Source organism: Falco punctatus (assembly GCF_963210335.1).
Source record: "Falco punctatus genome assembly, chromosome: 6".
Lineage (NCBI taxonomy): Eukaryota > Metazoa > Chordata > Aves > Falconiformes > Falconidae > Falco > Falco punctatus.
In genome coordinates, this window is record NC_137585.1 from 64,376,870 (window position 1) to 64,396,162 (window position 19,293).

The 19,293-nt window shown below is 45.8% G+C and overlaps 1 protein-coding gene across 3 annotated transcripts in view; it reads right to left on the reverse strand.

The window, feature by feature from the left end:
• SFMBT2 (Scm like with four mbt domains 2) overlaps positions 1-19,293 on the reverse strand; it is a 117,507-nt gene that overhangs the window by 29,530 nt on the left and 68,684 nt on the right. For all 3 annotated transcript variants that reach the window (XM_080394055.1, XM_080394054.1, XM_080394056.1), the window contains 4 exons: positions 13,455-13,556; positions 12,659-12,806; positions 7,547-7,629; positions 2,803-2,929 (listed from right to left, as the gene is read on the reverse strand). In XM_080394055.1, the coding sequence (XP_080250181.1) occupies positions 2,803-2,929; positions 7,547-7,629; positions 12,659-12,806; positions 13,455-13,556 (460 nt within the window). The remainder of the gene's footprint in view (positions 1-2,802; positions 2,930-7,546; positions 7,630-12,658; positions 12,807-13,454; positions 13,557-19,293) is intronic.

Below are 19,293 nucleotides of genomic sequence, written 5' to 3' on the forward strand. Positions count from 1 at the left end.
TGAAAAAAAAATCAAAACCAGCTATTCCACACAGCTCTACCAAATGCAAAATCATACCTGGTCTGTATGCTGGAGATAATCACAGAGGAGACAAAGTGCCTGTGGTGACAGCCGTACATCAGGGACGGAGAAGGGTGACAATACAGCTCTCCTACATCCCCCAGCTCTGCTGCATTCAGGAGCTCGCCTACAGCTCTGCTCTCCTCAGATCTCAGCCAGCACAAACTGCGAGGCTTAGCAGCAAAGACACGAGAAGCACAAAGGATTTGGCCTGCCAAACTTTAGGTCAGGAGTAATCTCTCTTTGGGTAGCAACTGCGTTATAAATTTCTGAGAATGGGATTTATCACGGAGGCATCAGGAAAGCCTTGTCTACCATATAATGCTACTTCCGCAGAGCTAACACCACTGAACACCTGCCTTTCTTATATTTTAGAGCAAGCTGCTAGCACAAATGAGGCACTTTGGGTTACCTGAACATGTTTTTCCTAACTTGAAGGGCTTTGATCGGAGACCTTTCCTCTTGTACAAACTGCACCGCACGCTGTCACATGCCGAAATACTTCTTGGGTTATCATAATCAATGCAGCATGATGCTGAAGGAGATGTGCCAGGTAACGATGAAGCAATACAGTTAAGAATCACCAATCGGCTTCCACTGGCTTCCAGTCCCAAAACACTGAGTGCTGACCATCTTGCGGATGAGTGAAGGTGACCTTTTGTGCAGATCAGGTTTGATACTTCATCTCAAGTACCCCTTGATAACCGCAAGATATCTGCAAGGATATCTGCAAGAACCCCTTATAACCCCTGTTCCCCTGTCCCTTCCTGGAGTCATGTGCTCGACAATGTTTTGTACTCACATTAACCCTTTCCTAACTGTTTTCCCTGGAAGAGCTAAAAAAACCCAACCCTGCATCAATCTCTCAAAATGAGGGTTCACACTGTTTTTAAGGAAACAATCTTGACAGTGGTCTGAATTTAATGCACTTCAGGAGAATTACCCATGAGCCAGCAGACTGACCTCATGGGCCATCAGAGAAGCCATGGGTGACTCCTTTCCTCCCTCCCACCTCCTGCTACAGAGCTCCCGTGGAGCAAGCAGGTGTCACTGACTTAAAAGACTTACTCCCTTTCTTTTTGATTCAGCTCTCTGCAGGGCAACATTCTGACCTGGAGCCCAGCACAAGCTTCATTTCTCCCCATCCTTTCCTTCTCTTACAAGTCTGGGATACCAACAACACGCACTACTCCCTGAGCTGCAGAACACGACTGTGCCTTGCCTTCCTCCCATCTCACCAAGCCAACATGCCATCTCCTGGGGTTGTACATCACGAGTGTTTAAGAGATGTTGCTCTTTCATTGGCCAGGTCTCTCAGGGATACCTTGAAATACCAATCAGCATCTACCAGAAATGCGTAAGCTGAGCTGCACAGGATCTACCTATCAGCACAGGATTCCAAACAAAGGGGTGTTTCAACATTACGTCTCCCTGAACCGGCATGGTAGCTTAACCAAATGAATTTTATTTTGCAGATGGGAGGGTTCCAGTAAGATGTTGGGGTTTGACTGTGTAAGGGCTGGCAGCACAAGGGATGGCATATCTGCCTTCTGCATTTGGGATGGCATGTCTGCCTTCTGCATTCATCAAGAGGCAGAAGCGCAGATATTAAAGAGGTTGGTGATGAGCTGGACACCAGAAATGCCTTTGATATTTTCATGGCTCTCCAGAAGAAAGTAAAGAAGCATATTACATTTGTCATTATGTTGACCCAATTATGATTGATTTCAGAGTAAACTGAAGCTCTTATATCCCTTATAGTTGAAGCCAGTAGCTTCAAACAATAGTGTGTTACCTTGATGGGTAAAAATTAAACAATGCTGTCACAATGGCACATGCTACAACAACAGATGGTTTATCACAGTGCCCATGAAAACACTTCAATGAGCATGGCTTTCTGCTCTCAGTGACTTTACAAATAATACTGGTTTTAAAGCAATAATAATAAGAATCCCTGTGTTATTCTAAATTACATAAGAAGTCCTTGCCAGTTGAATTGAGAAAGTCCCAAGAGCAAAACCATACAAAAAATGAGCTCATCTGTATACCTCATTTCAAGAAAGGTGGAAATGGAAATTAAGATATGGTATTATGGTCTGCTAGTTTTCCAGCACTCTCCTAATACTGCCTGTACGGTGGTAGTGTTCTCCATGGGGCGATGGCTTTCTAAACTCTGTATAATAGAGTTACTGCCTGCAAGAGCTCTCTTAGATCAGCGAAGGAAACTGCACAACCACAGGGAGGAGGGATGTGAGCATGTGATGACCACAGTGAGAAACAGCATATATTGCATAAGTTTTATGGACCTAGGTGAAGAAAGGAGTGAAATGAGAAGGGATGAAGGGAGGAAGGGAAAGAGAGAAGGAGGGAGGGAGGGAAGGAAGGAAGGGAAGAAGTTGCAGGGGGTTAGAAGATCCCATGAGAGTGTGCTGGAAATCACAGTGGACATCTCAGCTACACAAATTGAGGCTAACATCCATTCCTAGGATGGAGATCTGTCATGATGGCAGGGAGGAGGTTTCTATCATCAAGGAAGATCATGCCGCTAAGAGTCCATGTGGATCAGAAGGTGGAAGACAGGAACAGGGAGAGAGCAGGGAAAGATAATTCTTTGTAGCATATTATTGTCCAATGTGTATAAAACGAAAAATGTGGATAAAGCAGTTTTGTGCAGATGAACGACAAAATAAAGAGAGTGTTTGAGTGAACCACACAAACACAAGAAGCCTTTACAGCACGTACCTTCAAGGTGAAGCCACATTAACCGTCCTTTAACTGAGGTGATAGAAGCGACACATATCTCTGCAGGGTTCCAGGGGTTCACTGCCTCCAGCTTCATGTTCTTGGTAAAGCCACGGCTGAAGGATGTCTGAAAGAGTCAAGAGTCAATACTGAAACAGGGCACTGCAGCACTGCATGACTTTAATTAGGCTGTCCACTGGGAAGCATAAATTTAGCATGGTTTGCTATTCACTGGAAGTGCAGGATACACTGAAGGACACAAAGGCGTTTAGATTCAAAATGGAGCTGCCCTGGACACCTGTATTGGGTTTGCGTGGCAAGGTTTTGGTAGCTGCGGGGCTACAGAGGTGGCTTCTGTGAGAAGCTGCAAGAAATCCACCCTGTGTCTGATGGAGCCAGTGCCAGCCACCTCAGGACAGACCTGCAAGTGGCCAAGGCCAAGCCCGTCAGTGACGGTGGGAGCACCTCCAGGATAATGTATTTAAGAAAGGGAAAAAGTTGATGTACAATGGCAACTGCAGCCAAAGACAGGAGTGGGAATATGTGACAGCAACAGCCCTGCAGACACCCAGATCAGCACAGAAGGAGGCAGGAGATGCTCCAGGCTCCAGAGCAGATGTCCCGGCAGCCCGTGGGGAGCCCCTGGCCAGGCAGGCTGTGCCCCCAGCCCATGGAGCCCCAGGGGGAGCAGAGTCCCCCCACAGGGGGAGCAGAGTCCCCCCACAGCCCATGGGGGACCCTCTCCCGGGACAGAGGGTGCCTGCAGGGGGCTGTGACCCATGGGCAGCGGCACTGGGGCAGCTCCAGGCAGGACCTGTGGCCCTGTGGGGAGGAGCCTGGGCTGGGGCAGGGCTGGGGACCCTGCTGGGGACCCCTGGGGCTGGCTGGGCCTGGGGGGCAGCACCCTGCGGGGGGACCCACGCTGGGGCAGTTCATGAAGGGCTGAACCCACGAGAGGGACCCATGTTGGAGAAGTTCTTGGAGGACTGTGTCCCATGGGATTGTCCCCAGGCTGGGGCAGGGCAGAGCGTGAAGAGCCCTGTCCCTGAGGGGGAAGGGGTCGCAGGGACAGCGGGTGAGGGACTCTGCTGCTCGTGGGGGGAAGGTTGATAAACTCAGGAGTGAGTCCTGGAAGAGTGGGCGGAAGGTGTTTTTAAGATTTGGTTTTACTTCTCATCACACTACTCTGATTTGATTGGTAACAGATTAAACTGATTTCTCCCAGTCGAGTCCATTTTGCCCATGACAGTAACTGCTGAGTATGCTCCCCATCCTTATCCTGACCCACGAGCCTTTCGTTGTATTTTCTCTCCCCTGCTTGACTGAGGAGGGGAGCGAGAGCAGCTGGGGTGGGCACGTGGTGTACCGCTGGGGTCAGCCCTCCATACACCCGTACAAATAACCACTGATGGCAACAAATCAGGAAGCAATGGATGTCATGGTTTACTCCAATCCATACCTCTCAGCAACTGGGAGGAGGTCACTCCACACCAGCTGCAAGCATATTTGAATGCTTGCTAGTCATGCATTTGCTTTCCACCATTGTTAATGGGCTATTACACTGAGGGTTCCCAGATCTCCTATACTTGAGCACCTCTCACCTTGCTAGGAGAAACCTTGCAAAGCAAATAACTCATCTTGCCTGAGAACAGATAAACTTCATACATTTAGTTGGCCAGGCTGACTGAGGCTGGAGAAATCTGAGTAACCTATGCTCAGCGTACAAGGTCTTTCTCTGCAGACTGCAGGTACATAAGTTGCAGGTGGGTGTAGATGAAACCAGTTGTATTTACTGCCACAGTAGTACCTCTGTACACTTAAATACAACACTAAAGAAAAAGGTCTTTCGCAAGTTATCTGAGGCACCCACTGCCCTCCCACTCTTCTCCTGTGAAGGCAAAGCCAAGCCAGATATTACAGCAATGATCTCCAGATGAGGGGCTATCACCACAAATAAGAAACACAGGACCAAAATGAGGGGTCATGAGCTTGCCAGAATGCAGCATCCCCGGTTGCGGTAAGCGTGTGGGAGCCTGAGAGAGGCTGCAGTTCAAATCATTCAGGTACCACTGCTGTAGGCCAATGTGTGCCTTTGCAAACTGCTTCTGTCCAAGGCTGGCCTGGCCATATGACAGCAGCAGGCTGCTGACCAGTCCCTCCTGCTCCTGCCAGAGCCAGGATGGCTCAGCTCCAATGGAACAAACCAGAGCTCATGTTTGTAACCACTGCAGCTGATCTGAAGTGCAGAGGGATCCCAAGACCCCACAATCCTCTCCAAAGCCTCCACAAGCCAAGCCTCAAACTACTCTTCACTCAGTTCCATCCTTAACCTCTATTCCTTTCAGTGTCCCCTCTCGCTTATGCTCAGTCCCTTCCAAGAATCCTACCACCACTATCACAGAAAACACACTAATGCAATACCTGTGGCCATGCCATGGCTTCCTTTCCTTGCGTTTTGCTCCCCTCTGTCCCACTTGTTCTGCAACATACCAGCTCTGAGCATTTGCACCTCTGTTTGCATGCAGCAGCATGGAAAGGTTCCCGCTTTTGGCTGAAATTTTGGCTACCAATAATAATTAGGATGGGTATTAATTGTCACTGGCTCAAAATGACACCAACCTCTCATCCAGCAACCCCATGTGAGCAACTGGAAGCCAGATTCAAATTCAACCCTTCTGCTATTTGTGCAGCACCTAAGACTACGGGCATGTCACCTTAAACAGTCACTGGGAGCTCTCTGTGAGACTAAAAACTTTGATTTGGTCTTTTTTTCATCAAGAGGCCTTCCGAGAACATGCTGCTAGTCTCAAATATTGCTTGGACTGTTGCAAGCCTTGCTCTGTACACAGATCAGCTTCACCCTGTAAAAGCTGCCAATGGCCAGGACTTCAGAGAAGCAAGGTGAGTTTGTTTAAATGCCTTTTATGTTGCCTAACAAGGAAACGTCATTTATCATCACACCGGCTCCTTTCATTGCAGTTCGGTGCTGGAGGCTAATTTATACAGAATCAATGGCAAAACAGTTAGCTGGGAGTTTATTTTACTAAGCATTTGGTCATGTCAATCCATTTCATAACTGCCTCTTCTCATTAAATATACCCCCCAGGGAAACAGTTACAGCATATCCACTTCCAGCACCACGTCTGGCTGCACTAGGTGGAAGATGTGCTTGCAATACAGCTTCTACCAAAGAGCCGCTCACAGCCACGAAACAAATGGGATGACCTGCCAGGGAGGCTGCACAAGTGACAACAGCGAGATTACATCTCTCTGCAGAGAATCGTGTTATCGAGAGCAAAAGAATAACAGACACATGTTCATCTGATGAATGTTTCCTTAAAAAAAAAAAAAAAAAGAGGAAAAAATAAGTGCTTGGACCTGATTTAATCTTTGGAGGATATTACGCAGAGACTATTCTCAAGGCTGCCAGTGCTGAGAGCACAGATCCATTACCTGACAAAAAGAAAAGAGATATAAAGAAAAGGGGGGGGGGTGTATGTGTGCTTGCAGAAGAAAAGAAACGTGAGAATCATCCTACTCTACTGGTGGGACACAGCATTGACCAGCTTCCCTCAGCACTTTCAGAAATCTTCAAATTCCCTTGAGGCAGAGGGTGTTGCATAAGATGGCACAATAAATGGGGCAAACAAATATCAACTCTGAAGTCTCAACTCCCAGGTCAAACTCTGTTGATGATACAGGTCTTCTGAATTCATCAACAAAAAGCATTCACATTCATCAATTCACCATCAAAGGTCTGTTCCAAGCCAGGCTGCCCTTGGGCCACCACAGATGAAAGGCAACAACATATCTGGTGTCTTGCGAGACTGTCTCCACCCTGCTTTTCATAAACATCCTGTCCCCCCATCGTGTGACTTCTGAGTACAGCGAAAGGCTGTGTAACTCCTAGAGTAACCAGCTTGTCCACCGTTCACAACATTGCTTTATTTTACAGACCCTTCTACGCACATTTTAGGTACCACCACATTTCCAGTTACCGATGGGATCTCAACTTCCATCAGTTGATGGGAGCATGAAGAAGAGCACCAGGTTACTGGAAAAGGCAGAAAGGCACATCTGCCTTCCAGCAAGTGACGAACCTGTCGGATCAAGCCACAACAGACTGCTGCTGCCAGGAAACAGCCTGCAGAAGACTGTTTCCAAAGCTCTGAACCTTGATGGCCTCCAGCGTAATGATGTGCTGCTCACTCTTTACATCACTGTTGCTGTATCAAGGAGGCCCATGATCTGTCCTAAAGACCAGAGCATCCATGCGGGTTAATCACTCTTCTCACACTCTGAGCTCAACAATTTCAACCTTAGCTGTTAATCACGTTTGGTTTAGTTAAACGTATCCCCCTAGGAACCAGAGAAAACACCCAAAATGTAAAGAGGGCCAGATGATATCACGCAATTTTTTTACCTAGTTGTTCGGTTGTTTTTTTTAATAACACCTGCATTACTTGTAATGGTCAGCTGATATCCTCCTTGTGCTAGGTGCTGTACAAAATCAGAGAGGAGATGAAGAGCAGGAAATCTAAATTAATCAGACGAAGACAAGAATAAGATAACATTTTTCCTCTTTTAGGCATGGAGACCTGAAACACCTCTCCAGCTGCCTTCCTAAGACAGACTCACGGCAGTCTGCGGGAACTGTCCAAAGCCTTGCTGCAGCTTCTCTGTGCAAGCTATTTTGTTTCACACGGACCAACAGGAGCAATGCAAAGGCAAAAAGAGAACTTACATTTTTAAAGCACAGATGAGGCGCTGCCTCCGCTCCACACTGCTTCTGGTAGTCTGCCCAGTCAAAGTCCTGGCCAGAGTAACCTGCAGGATGAGAACACAGAAAGTGCCATCAGCCACCACCTCACACCAGAGAGCGAGCACAAAATGGGCCCCAAGCAGATGACCATTTGTGTTTCAGCATCCCATCCCACTACAATGAACTGTGCAGCATCAGCGGGCAAGTTCTCTGGGTGCCTGTTTACACACCATGAGAGCCAGTGCCAAGGCTTCTCCAGCCCGAACTCACACATCTTCTGCACTTCATTTTGAAAATTCCATACCCTTGCTAAAAATTAATAAAACATACTCGTGTTCCTTATTTTCCCTTTTCTGTGAGCATCTCCCAGATAATAAACCTGTTACTATTGAGAAGCGCTACTGTCCCCAATTTCCAGGTGGGGCTAGTCATGGACTTCTTTCTCCTTCCTTTAGCTATCTCAAAGATGTGATTATGGAGCTGGACGTCAAGGGTCCCTCAGCAGTGGACAGGGAGAGGACCAGCACAATCAGAAGCTGAACCATCTTCTCTTTCAAAGCATGAGATAAATTCTTCTCTCTCTTCCTGACATTGATGTACCCTCCATGACTGACTTTCCAGCAGCTCAGCGTACCTGAGCTGAATCCCATCACAGGAAACATTATCCAAGGTTATATAGAAACCTGGAGCAGAACAGGAAAATGAACACAGATTCCCCAGCTCCCAGACTAAAGCCTCAGCAACTAGATGATCCCTGCAGCCTCTGCTTCTGGGAAAGAAAGGGAAGCAACACTGATTTACATGAGCATCTCTCAGACAGTCCCATCACAGGAAGACAAAACAGACCTCATCCATTCCTCTTACCTGGCTATTTACACAATAAACTCTTAGGACAGAAGGTGAGTTTTATTTAATTTGCTTTGGGGTTTTTTTTTTGTCCTTTATATTTTTCCAGTGCTTGAAAGTGCTAATCCTGTCCAGCCCTGTGACAATACTGTTCATACTCTAATAACATTATTGCAGAACTACTCTTACTGGGAAGTTTTAGGAGTCACCTAAAGGCCAAATTCTCCCCTCGGTCTCCCTGCCTGGAAGCTCAGCCTGGCCTCATTTCACAGAACATCCCTTTATGCCTTTTTCATTGATAGTCAAAAAGGGACACTCAAGATCAGATGGGAATGAATCATTTATGACAATGAAAATTGTGACTTTTTTTGTAGGCAAGAAAGGACTGGAATACTGAATGGAGTCACCTATCAGTCACCCAGATCCAAAAAAGGAGGTAAAAATGTTGGAGATAAAGTCACAAGTACCCTGGTAAGATGCAAGTAGCTGGGATAGGATGAACTTCTAATCCTAATGATTACATACATGACAAAGAAATTAATGACATAAAGCTTTAAGTTAAGATGCCTGTCTCTGTGGGGCATGAAGGTGCATAATAATTGTAAAGCTACAAATACACATGCACAGGGAAGTAAAAAAGGGCAACTACTTATACGGAATGCTCATTTTTCATAAGGAAAACACATATCCTTGCACAACCAATTTATGCAACAGTATTTTCTTCCCACTGCTCCATCTCCTTTTTTATCACCAGCTCCTTGTTTGCCAGATACTCTTCAGCTTCAAAAAGTGAAATGGAAAACAGGAAGAGAAGTGCACATCACTTTGCGTCAGAATGGGATTCATCTGATCACATATGTTTGCAGGAGATGCCTACAGCTGTGCCTGTCACCCTGGGTTCCCTAAAGAGTCAGTGGAGGAACAGGCAGATCCAGAGGTGATCTGTCTGTCCTCCTGCAGAAGGAGCACAACGCCCTGTGAAAGTCCCTCTCCCTCGCCACTGACTCCAGAAGCAGCCAGGGTGATGGGCTCAGGTGGGGACAGCTACAGTGTGGTTGTCTACATTGAATCATCTGGGGTCCATCCCAGCTACCAGAGCACGCTGCCTTCAGGGACCCAAAAAACTGCCCACGCCTTGCACTTTATCACATCTCCAATTCAACCCCCTCATGGACAGGTTTGAATCTTAATCGCTAGCTACACAAAATCCTGGCGGAGTGGATGGAAAAGGCACACTGACAAGGTTTCAGTGAGGTATAACAACTTGTGACCGCACAACCACCTGTTGGCTTGGCCCTGCACCACTGAAATCACTGGAAGACCTCTTGCTGTAACCTTCAGCAGGAACAAAACCTGGGAGGGCAGTTAAAGACTTTGCCATAACCCACTTCAACAGCCCAGCGAGGATGACCCCAAGTGAAGCATACTCAGGGACTGGCTTCAAACAAGCCTGGACCTGCATATGGCCTTTTCACAGAGCATCACGATGTAAGCTCCCTCCCTTAGCACATGGGGAGGTACCACATCCCCAGTACCTCCATTAGCACGTGGCATTCACATACTGTCACCCTTTAAGGTTCAGCCCAAGTAACAACGTTCAAAGCTTTGTTTGCGTGACTCAACTGCTGCTCCTCAAACATGTAAAACCTCACTGTGTTTGCTATCTCAGCTCTCAGCATGGAAGAGCCCAGCAGTCTAATCAGAAGCAAACAGAACACCACAAATGTACTGGAGGTTTTGGAGGTGGCATTTCCTTAGTAAGCCTTACAACTAGGAGTGCTACTGAAATGTTTTTTCCCCTCTTAATAGCTCATAAAAAGGAACAATGGTTGTTACTCTAAAGGGAAGTGGTCTATAAATCCAGCTCTAATAAATATAAACAGCACTTGTTCAATGTTTATACAGCAGCAGTAAATGGGTATTCATTTTTGGCACTGTACAGGAAAATACTGCTCTCTATTTCTAGTAGCAAATGTTTGCACCTCCTGTTCATGACTCATCTACTGCACGTCTGGCTTCAACAAAGGCCCCATAGGCAAAAAGACAAGAGAGTGGAGATCAGGCAAATAAAGGACTCCAAGCCCACACACCCCAACCTGGTATACTGTTCTGATGAAATAAAATCAAGTAACTTTACAATCAGAAAACCTCCTTGCCAGCCATAAATTAACCAAAAAAACCCAAGCCCAGCATACAGCAAATAAATCCTTTTGACAAAAAGGACTTTTTTTCCGTTGCCATCTTTTGCTTCATGGGAACTTCGTGCCTTTCAACAGGGGGAGCTGTGTGAGCAGCACAAAATATTGCCAATATATTCTCTGTTAAAGGTGATGTTGGTTGGGAATGCGTGAGCGCTGGGGAAGCAGGAGGCTGGCCAAACCTTGGTGCAAGAAGGACAATTCTGGACAGCTCAGATTTGGGTGGGAATGGTGGGATTTCCTCCTCCTCCTGCAGACCTGCTCAGCAGCCGCCAGCTCACGCCACAGCCTTCCTCGCTTTTGCAGCATTGCAGCCCTCCCCTATCAGTCCTGGTTACCCATCCAGAGCCGGTATTACTCCGCTCAGAGAAGACTGGCACCATCAGCGGGGGTTTGAAGGCTTTCCACTTTCCCTCCGCTTTCTTTTTCGGAGGTTCGTGGGGGTTTTTTGTTTTTTTTTTAAAACGTATTTTTATGATGTCTGATTATATTTTAGTGACTCAAAGAGCACGTCTGCCGATGGAAAAGGTTTTTGACACAAAATGTGCTAAAATGCAGTTTGGGCATGCCGCCCTCATACACAGTCTAAGAAATACAGCAACATACAGCATGCATCTATCTGCCACTCACTGTACGCCTTTTTAATAGCTTCCTTCCAGCACTGCTGATCTGACAGCAGAAAGCAAACTTTATTTCCACTGGGGGAATGAGGGGAGACTTTTTACACTTTCTCAGGAGCCCAGGTGGACCCCAATCACCAGGCATCACACCAGATCACGACCTACGCCTCACACTTTACTGGCCGAGTTGAGAAATATCCGTATGATGGATACTACAGATACTTCTAAAAATGTTGGCATCTAAACCAGTTCGCATGTGTTTGACCTGTAAAATATCACCTCAGACAGACACCTCAAACATTACCTCCGACTATCCCTGTAAAGAGAAGTGTCTGGCCTACAGTCCTCTTTAGTTAATCAGCTGCATGTGAATTTGGGGTGGAAAAACCAGAAAATTTAATTTACTTTCATTTTTAGCAACTTTTCTGGCCAATATCAGTGAGCACTTACACAGGCCTTATCATTGTACCTGGATTTAAGGGGGAGGAAGCATTCATTTATTTCAGTAAAAGCAACAGTTACATGTGCCAAAGAGACACTCTGGATATACACGAGAGGACTCAATCTGGTAGGGAAAAACCCTTCGCTTCCCTGGGTTTGGCAGCAGCCTAATTTTTCCAAAAGTAAGACAAAACTGCGTGCACAAAATATAGTGGGGGAAAAAAAACAACACTTTTTTTTTTTTTTTTTTTTTTTTTTTTTTTTTTGAGATACTTCTTTTTCTCCCAAGCAACACCAATTTTTGGCAAAGGGTCGACATCCCAGCCAGCTTCAAAAACCTAAAATTCCAGAGAACCAACACATTTTGCAAGTGAACAAATATTGCTAGGGCACTGCAGGTGGTTGTCTGAGATTGCAAGTAATTAACAGCACTGCTACGAAGTTTGGAAATAGCACGGCTGGAGACTGTTTCTCCTGGCTCTGACCTGAACACTGCTCGCCATTTGCCCTCGCCTGGGATTTTTTGAGACATCTAAGGAAATGCCTACATGCTCCTGAGCTGGCAGCTCTGAGTTTAGTTTAGGCATTCAAACGTAGGAGCTTTGCTTGGCCTCGGCATCGTATCAAGGTAGATGCTACAGGGAGATGCCTGGTTTGCCTCCAGTATGACATGACTGGTAATGCTCCTTTTGCTCTCTACACACACAAAGCATCGCTAAGATGCATTTCACAGGAATTCACTAGGCTTCAGTGCAGCCTGCTTCAGACTACAAAGCACATGATCATCAATCCACCAGCAAGACCTGTTTGCAGAGATGCTCATGGGCTAGTATAAGCCAGAACAGCTCCAGTGATTCAAGAGAGTTACTCTGGCTTGAGATACTTAGGGTAATGCTCTGCAGTGAAAAGCATCATGGTTTTTAAAGGCAACAATAACAAGCAATCTTCCTTCAGAGGAAACCTGCAAATCACCAAGAAGGAATACGAACCCTTGGGAGGTGTGAGATTGACTCCGTTTTTAAGGCACCACTGTATTGGCAAGATCCCCAAGGAATCCGCATGGCAAAGCATTGAGATTTTGCTGGGTTCAGGTCTCAAGTCATCAATGGTCACTTGTAAATAATGACTGTTAAAAACCTAAGGGGTGAAAAACAAGAAAACAAAATCAGAAGTTAAATATGCTGTAACATCATGTGGAAAGACGAAACAGTCATGCACTGGAGTTAAACTACTCCTGAAAATAACCCGCTCTCATGTAACACTTTCCATCAAAGTGTTTCTACCAAAGAGATCAAAGTCTGAGTTTTAGAGATGGGTAAACTGAGGCAAGGGAAAGTGCTGGGGTTCAGGGTCACTCAGTGTGCCCACAGCTGAGCAGGGACTGGAGGAGATCCCACAGCCTTCCTCTCTCTTGCCTTTGAGAGTGTGGATTAAATACCCAGCTACTGCCTCCATCCAGCTGTTTTATTTCCAAAGGTTTCCCAGATGTGCAGGGAAAATACATATGCATGGAGGGGAAACAGAGGTAAAAGAGGGATCCTATTTTTTTTTGCATGGAAATGGTAGATGGACATGCCATCCCCATTGGATCTAAGTGCATACAGTTAGCTGGTGATGCCTGTGGGAAAGAAACAATTCATTAATTAGGAACATCCACGGATTTTAAACATATGTCTTAATGTGTTCTCCAGCCAATTAAGTACCACTCTTGAGTTTTCCTAAGTGTGGTGGAAATCAGTAAGAGGTTCCTAATCAGGCTCTCTTCAGCCCTTTCTGGGAGCTCACCTTGGTCACTGATGCAGGACAGATATGAAATGGCTCCCTCATATTCACCACTTCCAGCTTCATCCCCACAGTGAAGAAGTGGTTTCGCAAATCAGCATGATCCTGCGGATGAGACAGGGAAGAGGAACACATGGTATGCCAGAGCCATGCACCAAGGAGGGGCCGATACATTTGAAAACCTATTTGAAATGTGTCCATGTGGATTTTGCCACTCAGCTGATTACCACATTGACCCCCAGCTCCAACTGGGCACTTCTGGTCCTATGCTCTTTTCATGCCAGACCAACCACAGAAGGAGAGGGGACAGCCTCACTCCTAGAGGACAGATCGGCAGCACCAAGCCCATCATATCTAAAGCACGTTGTGCATCCATCTCAGCACTAACGTGAACTGGGTCAACAAGGAGAACACCAAAGTGAGGACCTGTCTGATAAATGCCTGCTTGAAAACCTCCCCTGGGCACAGCCTCTTCACCTCTGACAGCCACTACCATCTTGAGAGCAACTAAAGGTCCCGATGTGCCAGGACTCAACCTGACATCCCCAGGGCAATGCATAACGTGGATGTAAACAGCTCAGGGTGGCCCTGATTTATCCTGGCGGGTGTCTACCTCCTGCAGGGCACCATAATAAGGACCTGGGCTGTTTTCCATGTGCTGCAAGATAGAAAGGTCTTTTCTCCAGCCAGGAGACCAAAGTGGTGGACTATGGCCCAGACAATGAACTCTGACCCAAAACACGGGCAACAAGAGAACATGTTGGTGGGAAAACATGCAATTACATGCCCACTGCAACCCCCTTCCACCTGGGATCAAGCCTGGCTGCACCCAGAGGGGTTCCACACAGCAGCTTTGGGGATGGCAGCAGGATGCAGCCCCGAAACTCAGAAGAAACCAAGGTTCAGCTCCCTGATTTGCCACCAGTTTAGTGTTTAACATCTACCAAATCACTCCATTCCTCCTGACCCCTGCCTAACAGGCGTACAAGTTGGCATCCTAATTCCAGATTAACAATCATGTTTTGTGTTCATTCAATAAAAATGTCCTACAGTATTTCTAAACCATCTGTGCATTAGCCAACACAAGCATAAAAAGAGACATTATATTTAACACACACACAGACGACTCCAAAATACATGCAGAAAGCCTGCTATCTAATAAGTGGTTAGCAATGTCATTCCCATCTACATTCATCGGTACACATTTTATTCTTGTTCTAAAATGATTTTCTATTGATCCAAAGTTGTATGCCATTGTGCTTTCTTTTCCCCAAGAACTGCCTTCACTTGTAGACTTAACAACTTCTATTTTGGGATCTTACATTCCTGGTGCCATTAGAGAGAAAGACTTTTACAAGCTCCAACCACTGCTAAATGAATTGTTTTCATCTTACCAACCTTCAATGTTACAGAGCCTTTTCTGTGAGAACCAAAAAGCAGTCCAAAAAAATCGTAATGGATTCAGCCTCACAGCAGAAGCATATACTGATGGAGAAACTGAGGAAGATTTAGCAATGATGGCCCAGAGCCCAGTGAATTAATGGCTGAGGAAGGAGCAGACGTTCAGGAGTCTCAGCATCCTGCAGTGTAGCATAACCATCAGGTATGGACCTGCGCTTGCTGTCAGTCGTTTCCGTATCACAAAAGCCCCAGAGAGACAGAAGACTCGTTTCTAGCAGCTTTGCACAATAGTTCAGTGAATCAAAGTCTGAACCAGGGAAGAGAATCTGGCTCCTTGTACATAGAGGTTGCCCAGGACCAGGGATGCATCGGACTGACAGGTTATCCAAATTGCCATCTATAATCCTGAAAAGGCTTCATCTGGGAAAAGATGATGGCTGCAAAAACCAGACCTTGCCAGCAATGAACTTCAAATCTCCAAAGGCAAAAAGCATCTGGACTGGAGGGCTGCCTCCTCCGACATGAGGATCTACACCAGCATCTCTTAATCCTTAGGGTGAGGTTGCAAAGAAAAGGCAACTTTGAAAAATGTACACCTGGAAGCAAGCTTACACCACAGCATCTTCCCATGATTCAATTCACACTCGTATCCAGCATCAATACATAATAAGCCAAGATCCACCAAAGTACTTAATTGTGTTTATCTTTAAACATGCAAGTAGTTTCCTCAACTTTTTAAGTGATTTCTTAATTGAGACCAAAACATATTGAGACCAAAACATATTGAGACCAAAACATATTGCTTCTCATTTTTATTTGAATTGTTTTGAGTCTTCTCCTTCTATTTGTTTTGGCCTTTTTCAAAGGGAAAAAATAATCGGGGAGGAGGGAGCTAATAACACTTAAAGCTATTTTACTTCAAAAGCATATCCACTTTCCTCCACGTGCTATGTACCTTAGGATCAAATCTCCCTTCTCATTCAGCATAGCATGTAAATATCTTCCCCATTAAATTAATATCAAGAGTGAACTCGCAAGGGGAGTTTGTGGGATCTCAGGTACGTCTGCCTTTCGAGGGTCAAAACCCCCTTTGAAGCAGGAACACACATTTATTTGGAGAAGGGCTGCGGAAGTAAAAAGCTTGTCTGTGTTAAATGTCATATTTGAGATAGGAAAGCTTTCATGGAGAAAAAGCCTTTGTATCGTACCTCTCTGACAAATGCTCAGGGTCTGGATATTTGATCTTTCTCGTGTATTTGCTAAAGAGAAGTATCAAAATTTACCAAAGCAGCCTTAGATTTTTGCAGCCACAAAAGGAAAAAATGATCTTGACGCCATTCTCCGGTTCCAGTGCTGGAGTTGCCTCAGCCAGCAGGGAATTACTTAGGATTTGGCATATGCTCCTCTTCAAAACTCCAATTAATTTACATAATTTCTAAGAATAGGTTCCACAGAAGTGAAGGCAAAGCTTTTAATTAGTATTAGACTCAAAGTGATACAGTGGATAATGAACTGCTCTCTCCCCCCTTTACTCACATTGACAGGAAAGATGCCTCTTTAATAAAAGCAGCTACAAGAGAGGCCTGGAGGGGTGAGACTTTCCCCTGGTCCCCGCCAGGCTCCGCAGCCGAGCAAAAGAAATGCCTGCAATCATTATGGGTGTCAGAATCTGACCCTCGACTGCTACTTCATGACATTCCAAGGTACCGATAAGGATGTCAGCAGTCACAATTTTCTAGCAACTTCTCCAAGAGAGTTTCAATATTCTTTGAAATTGGGATTAATAGGCAGAATAATTTTGACCATCTGGACCATTTTATAGCCTCGTGCACGGTGAACCTTCACTCCTACCAGCAGTCAGTGCTTCCCAGGAGCAGCCCCAGTGCCCACATGGATTTACACCAGCAGATTGCCTGTCCTGGGGTTCACAGTCCCGGAGTGGGAGATGGAAATACCCTCCATCTGCTGGAGAGCAGTCAAGTAAGCTGGATCAGTAATTGACAAGGGTGCAGAAAAGTCCCTTGCAGCAAAGTGAAAAATCATGCCACAGAAAGTACAATGAATTAACGTGGTACGAGTACCACGGTCACTCATTCAAAGGGTCACAATCTCTAACATGATGGATTACAAGCCTGAGACGGTGCTCACGGGTAATGAATGGAAAATTGCATAACCCTCAACTGAACGTCTGTCACTTGCAGCCCAAACCCACTGGCAAAAGCCACGGCTGTCACAGCTCTCACTATAACCCCCAAGAAGCAATTAAGTCAGCCCCACACTCAGTTTTAGAACACCATGCATTTACAAATTTGCCAGCGTTCACGGGCTGTGATCCTCTGGGCCACCTGAAAGACATCCCCGCTTTGATATGCATCTGCCTCACTGGCTCCATCTTCGTACCGCATGGGCTCCTGCAACCCCTCCGCAAAAATACCGATGGGCTTTGCCTGCAACCAGCATCACCAGCAGGGCTGGGAGCTGGGATGTCTGAAGGTCAAATAAAAAGCCACCAATGATGCTGTGAAGAGAACCAGGCTCCTAATTCCCAACCTTCCTCTTTAGGTACTGAGACAGCCACGTCATTTTCTCCTTCACAGCTAACAAGTCGCCAGCAGTGCACGTTTCAAAAATGTCAGGTGACTTGGGAGCCTAAATGTCATTCCAAACGAGATCCACAAACAGTATTCAAACTGTTTTCAGACAGTATTTGGATTCGTAAGGATGTAGCCAAGACTTTAGGGGAGTACTTGTGTGGGTGACATGCAAAAGTCTTAAGAAAGTATTTTAAAGACTTAAAAGTCACCAGGCACTGGCTTTAGGTCTTGAACTCAAAAAGATGTGCTTCAAAATCATCATAGCCATTTACCCTTCCTGGTACCTAAATACCTTGCTAAATCTGGGTTCTGAGTATGTCTACTCAACAAAGGTTACTTAAGCATAAATAATCTCAAGTTTGTCCATGTCACAAGAGTGGAGCTCAGGTAATTTTACATGGGCGCTGAATAACGCAGATAGAGCAGGAGGACCTGGCTAAGCTGCTTTTGCCTGTGATATTCAGGGAAGCCGTGCTAGGGGCTGGTTGCTCTAGCTGTGTCCACAAACCCAAGGAAAGGCATCACTTCCAGTTTGGGAAATCTGCACTTTTAGCCCAGTCTGCTCAAGACGGAATGCTGGTGTTGCCTCATTTTAAACCCAGCAGCTTATCCGGTGTGCAGGTAAGAGGAAAAGGCTCTAATGTGAACTCTTAATTTTCAAATATTCTAACAGTCACGGCTCTTTTGGTCCAGCACAGTCAGATTCACACGGACTATAAGACTTCAACTTCATTCAAAATTCAGAACTAAGTCTGAATGCTGAAAAGTTGCCAAAGTTGAGAGGCTGATTAGAAACACTGAGCAGTTAATAAATGATTGACCTGTGCCTCCTTCAATCCTCACCAACTTTGTAACAGTGCGAAATGCTATTGCCTTCAGTCACATCTCTCCTGCTCTACCCTACTAAAAGACACACAAGTGGGCCCCATCTGTTATGATTGGAAACATATTATTTGATTCAGGTTTTGTTTTCAAAGATATCGCTTCCCCCAGTGTTTTCTCTAATTCTCCAAGAAACTGGCTGCTTCTAATAGCCTAATTTTAATCACAAAGCTCATGTGTGGTAACCAGTCACAAACACAGTAATAGCAGTGGTTAAACTGCCTCTACAGGAATCTGGCATTCGTTTTTTAATTGAGAAAAAAACATAATAAAGAAACACTCCCAAATGCAATCCTCTGCATTATTTGCAGATGAATCAGTCTTGTTTGTGATTCATCAACTTCCTTTGCTAAACACAGAGCAATTTTCCCCAAAGACACACTCCACAGAGAGACAAAAATCCCCCGGTAAGACACAACACAAGCAAATTGTTCCTCAGTTTGACAGCTGCAGTCACGGGAGGACCAAAATGTAGAGGTGTGGGGTGGGATGAAGAGGAAAGGGTGCTGGGAGGGAGGCTTTAGAGATACCATGACCCTGAAGTAATGAGCACGAGAGCCAGCTATAAACTGCACCTACTGAAGAGCCCCTTAAAAACTGCAGATGCTTCTGCCTAGGATTGAATTTAGCCCTACGGATTTTAAGCTCCTCTTGTTGAATAAAAAATAGTTACCATAGAAACAGCAACATCGCAGAGTAGCCGGTCTAAATCCAAATACACCTTCTTCGTATGGCTCGGACCGCCACAGATGGCATTAGGGCAAAGATCCCCTCCCACGCAGCGCCTGCTTCGATTTGCCTGGGCAGTGCAAGTATGGGCGGCAGAGGTAAAAGAGACAGATAAGCATCGACTTGGGGTTGGGGTTTTGGGGGGGGGGGGGGGGTTTGCATGTTTAGTTTGTTTTTTTGAATCTCTGACAGCATTCAAGACCACCATGCCACTTCACTAACAAATCCTGGTTGTG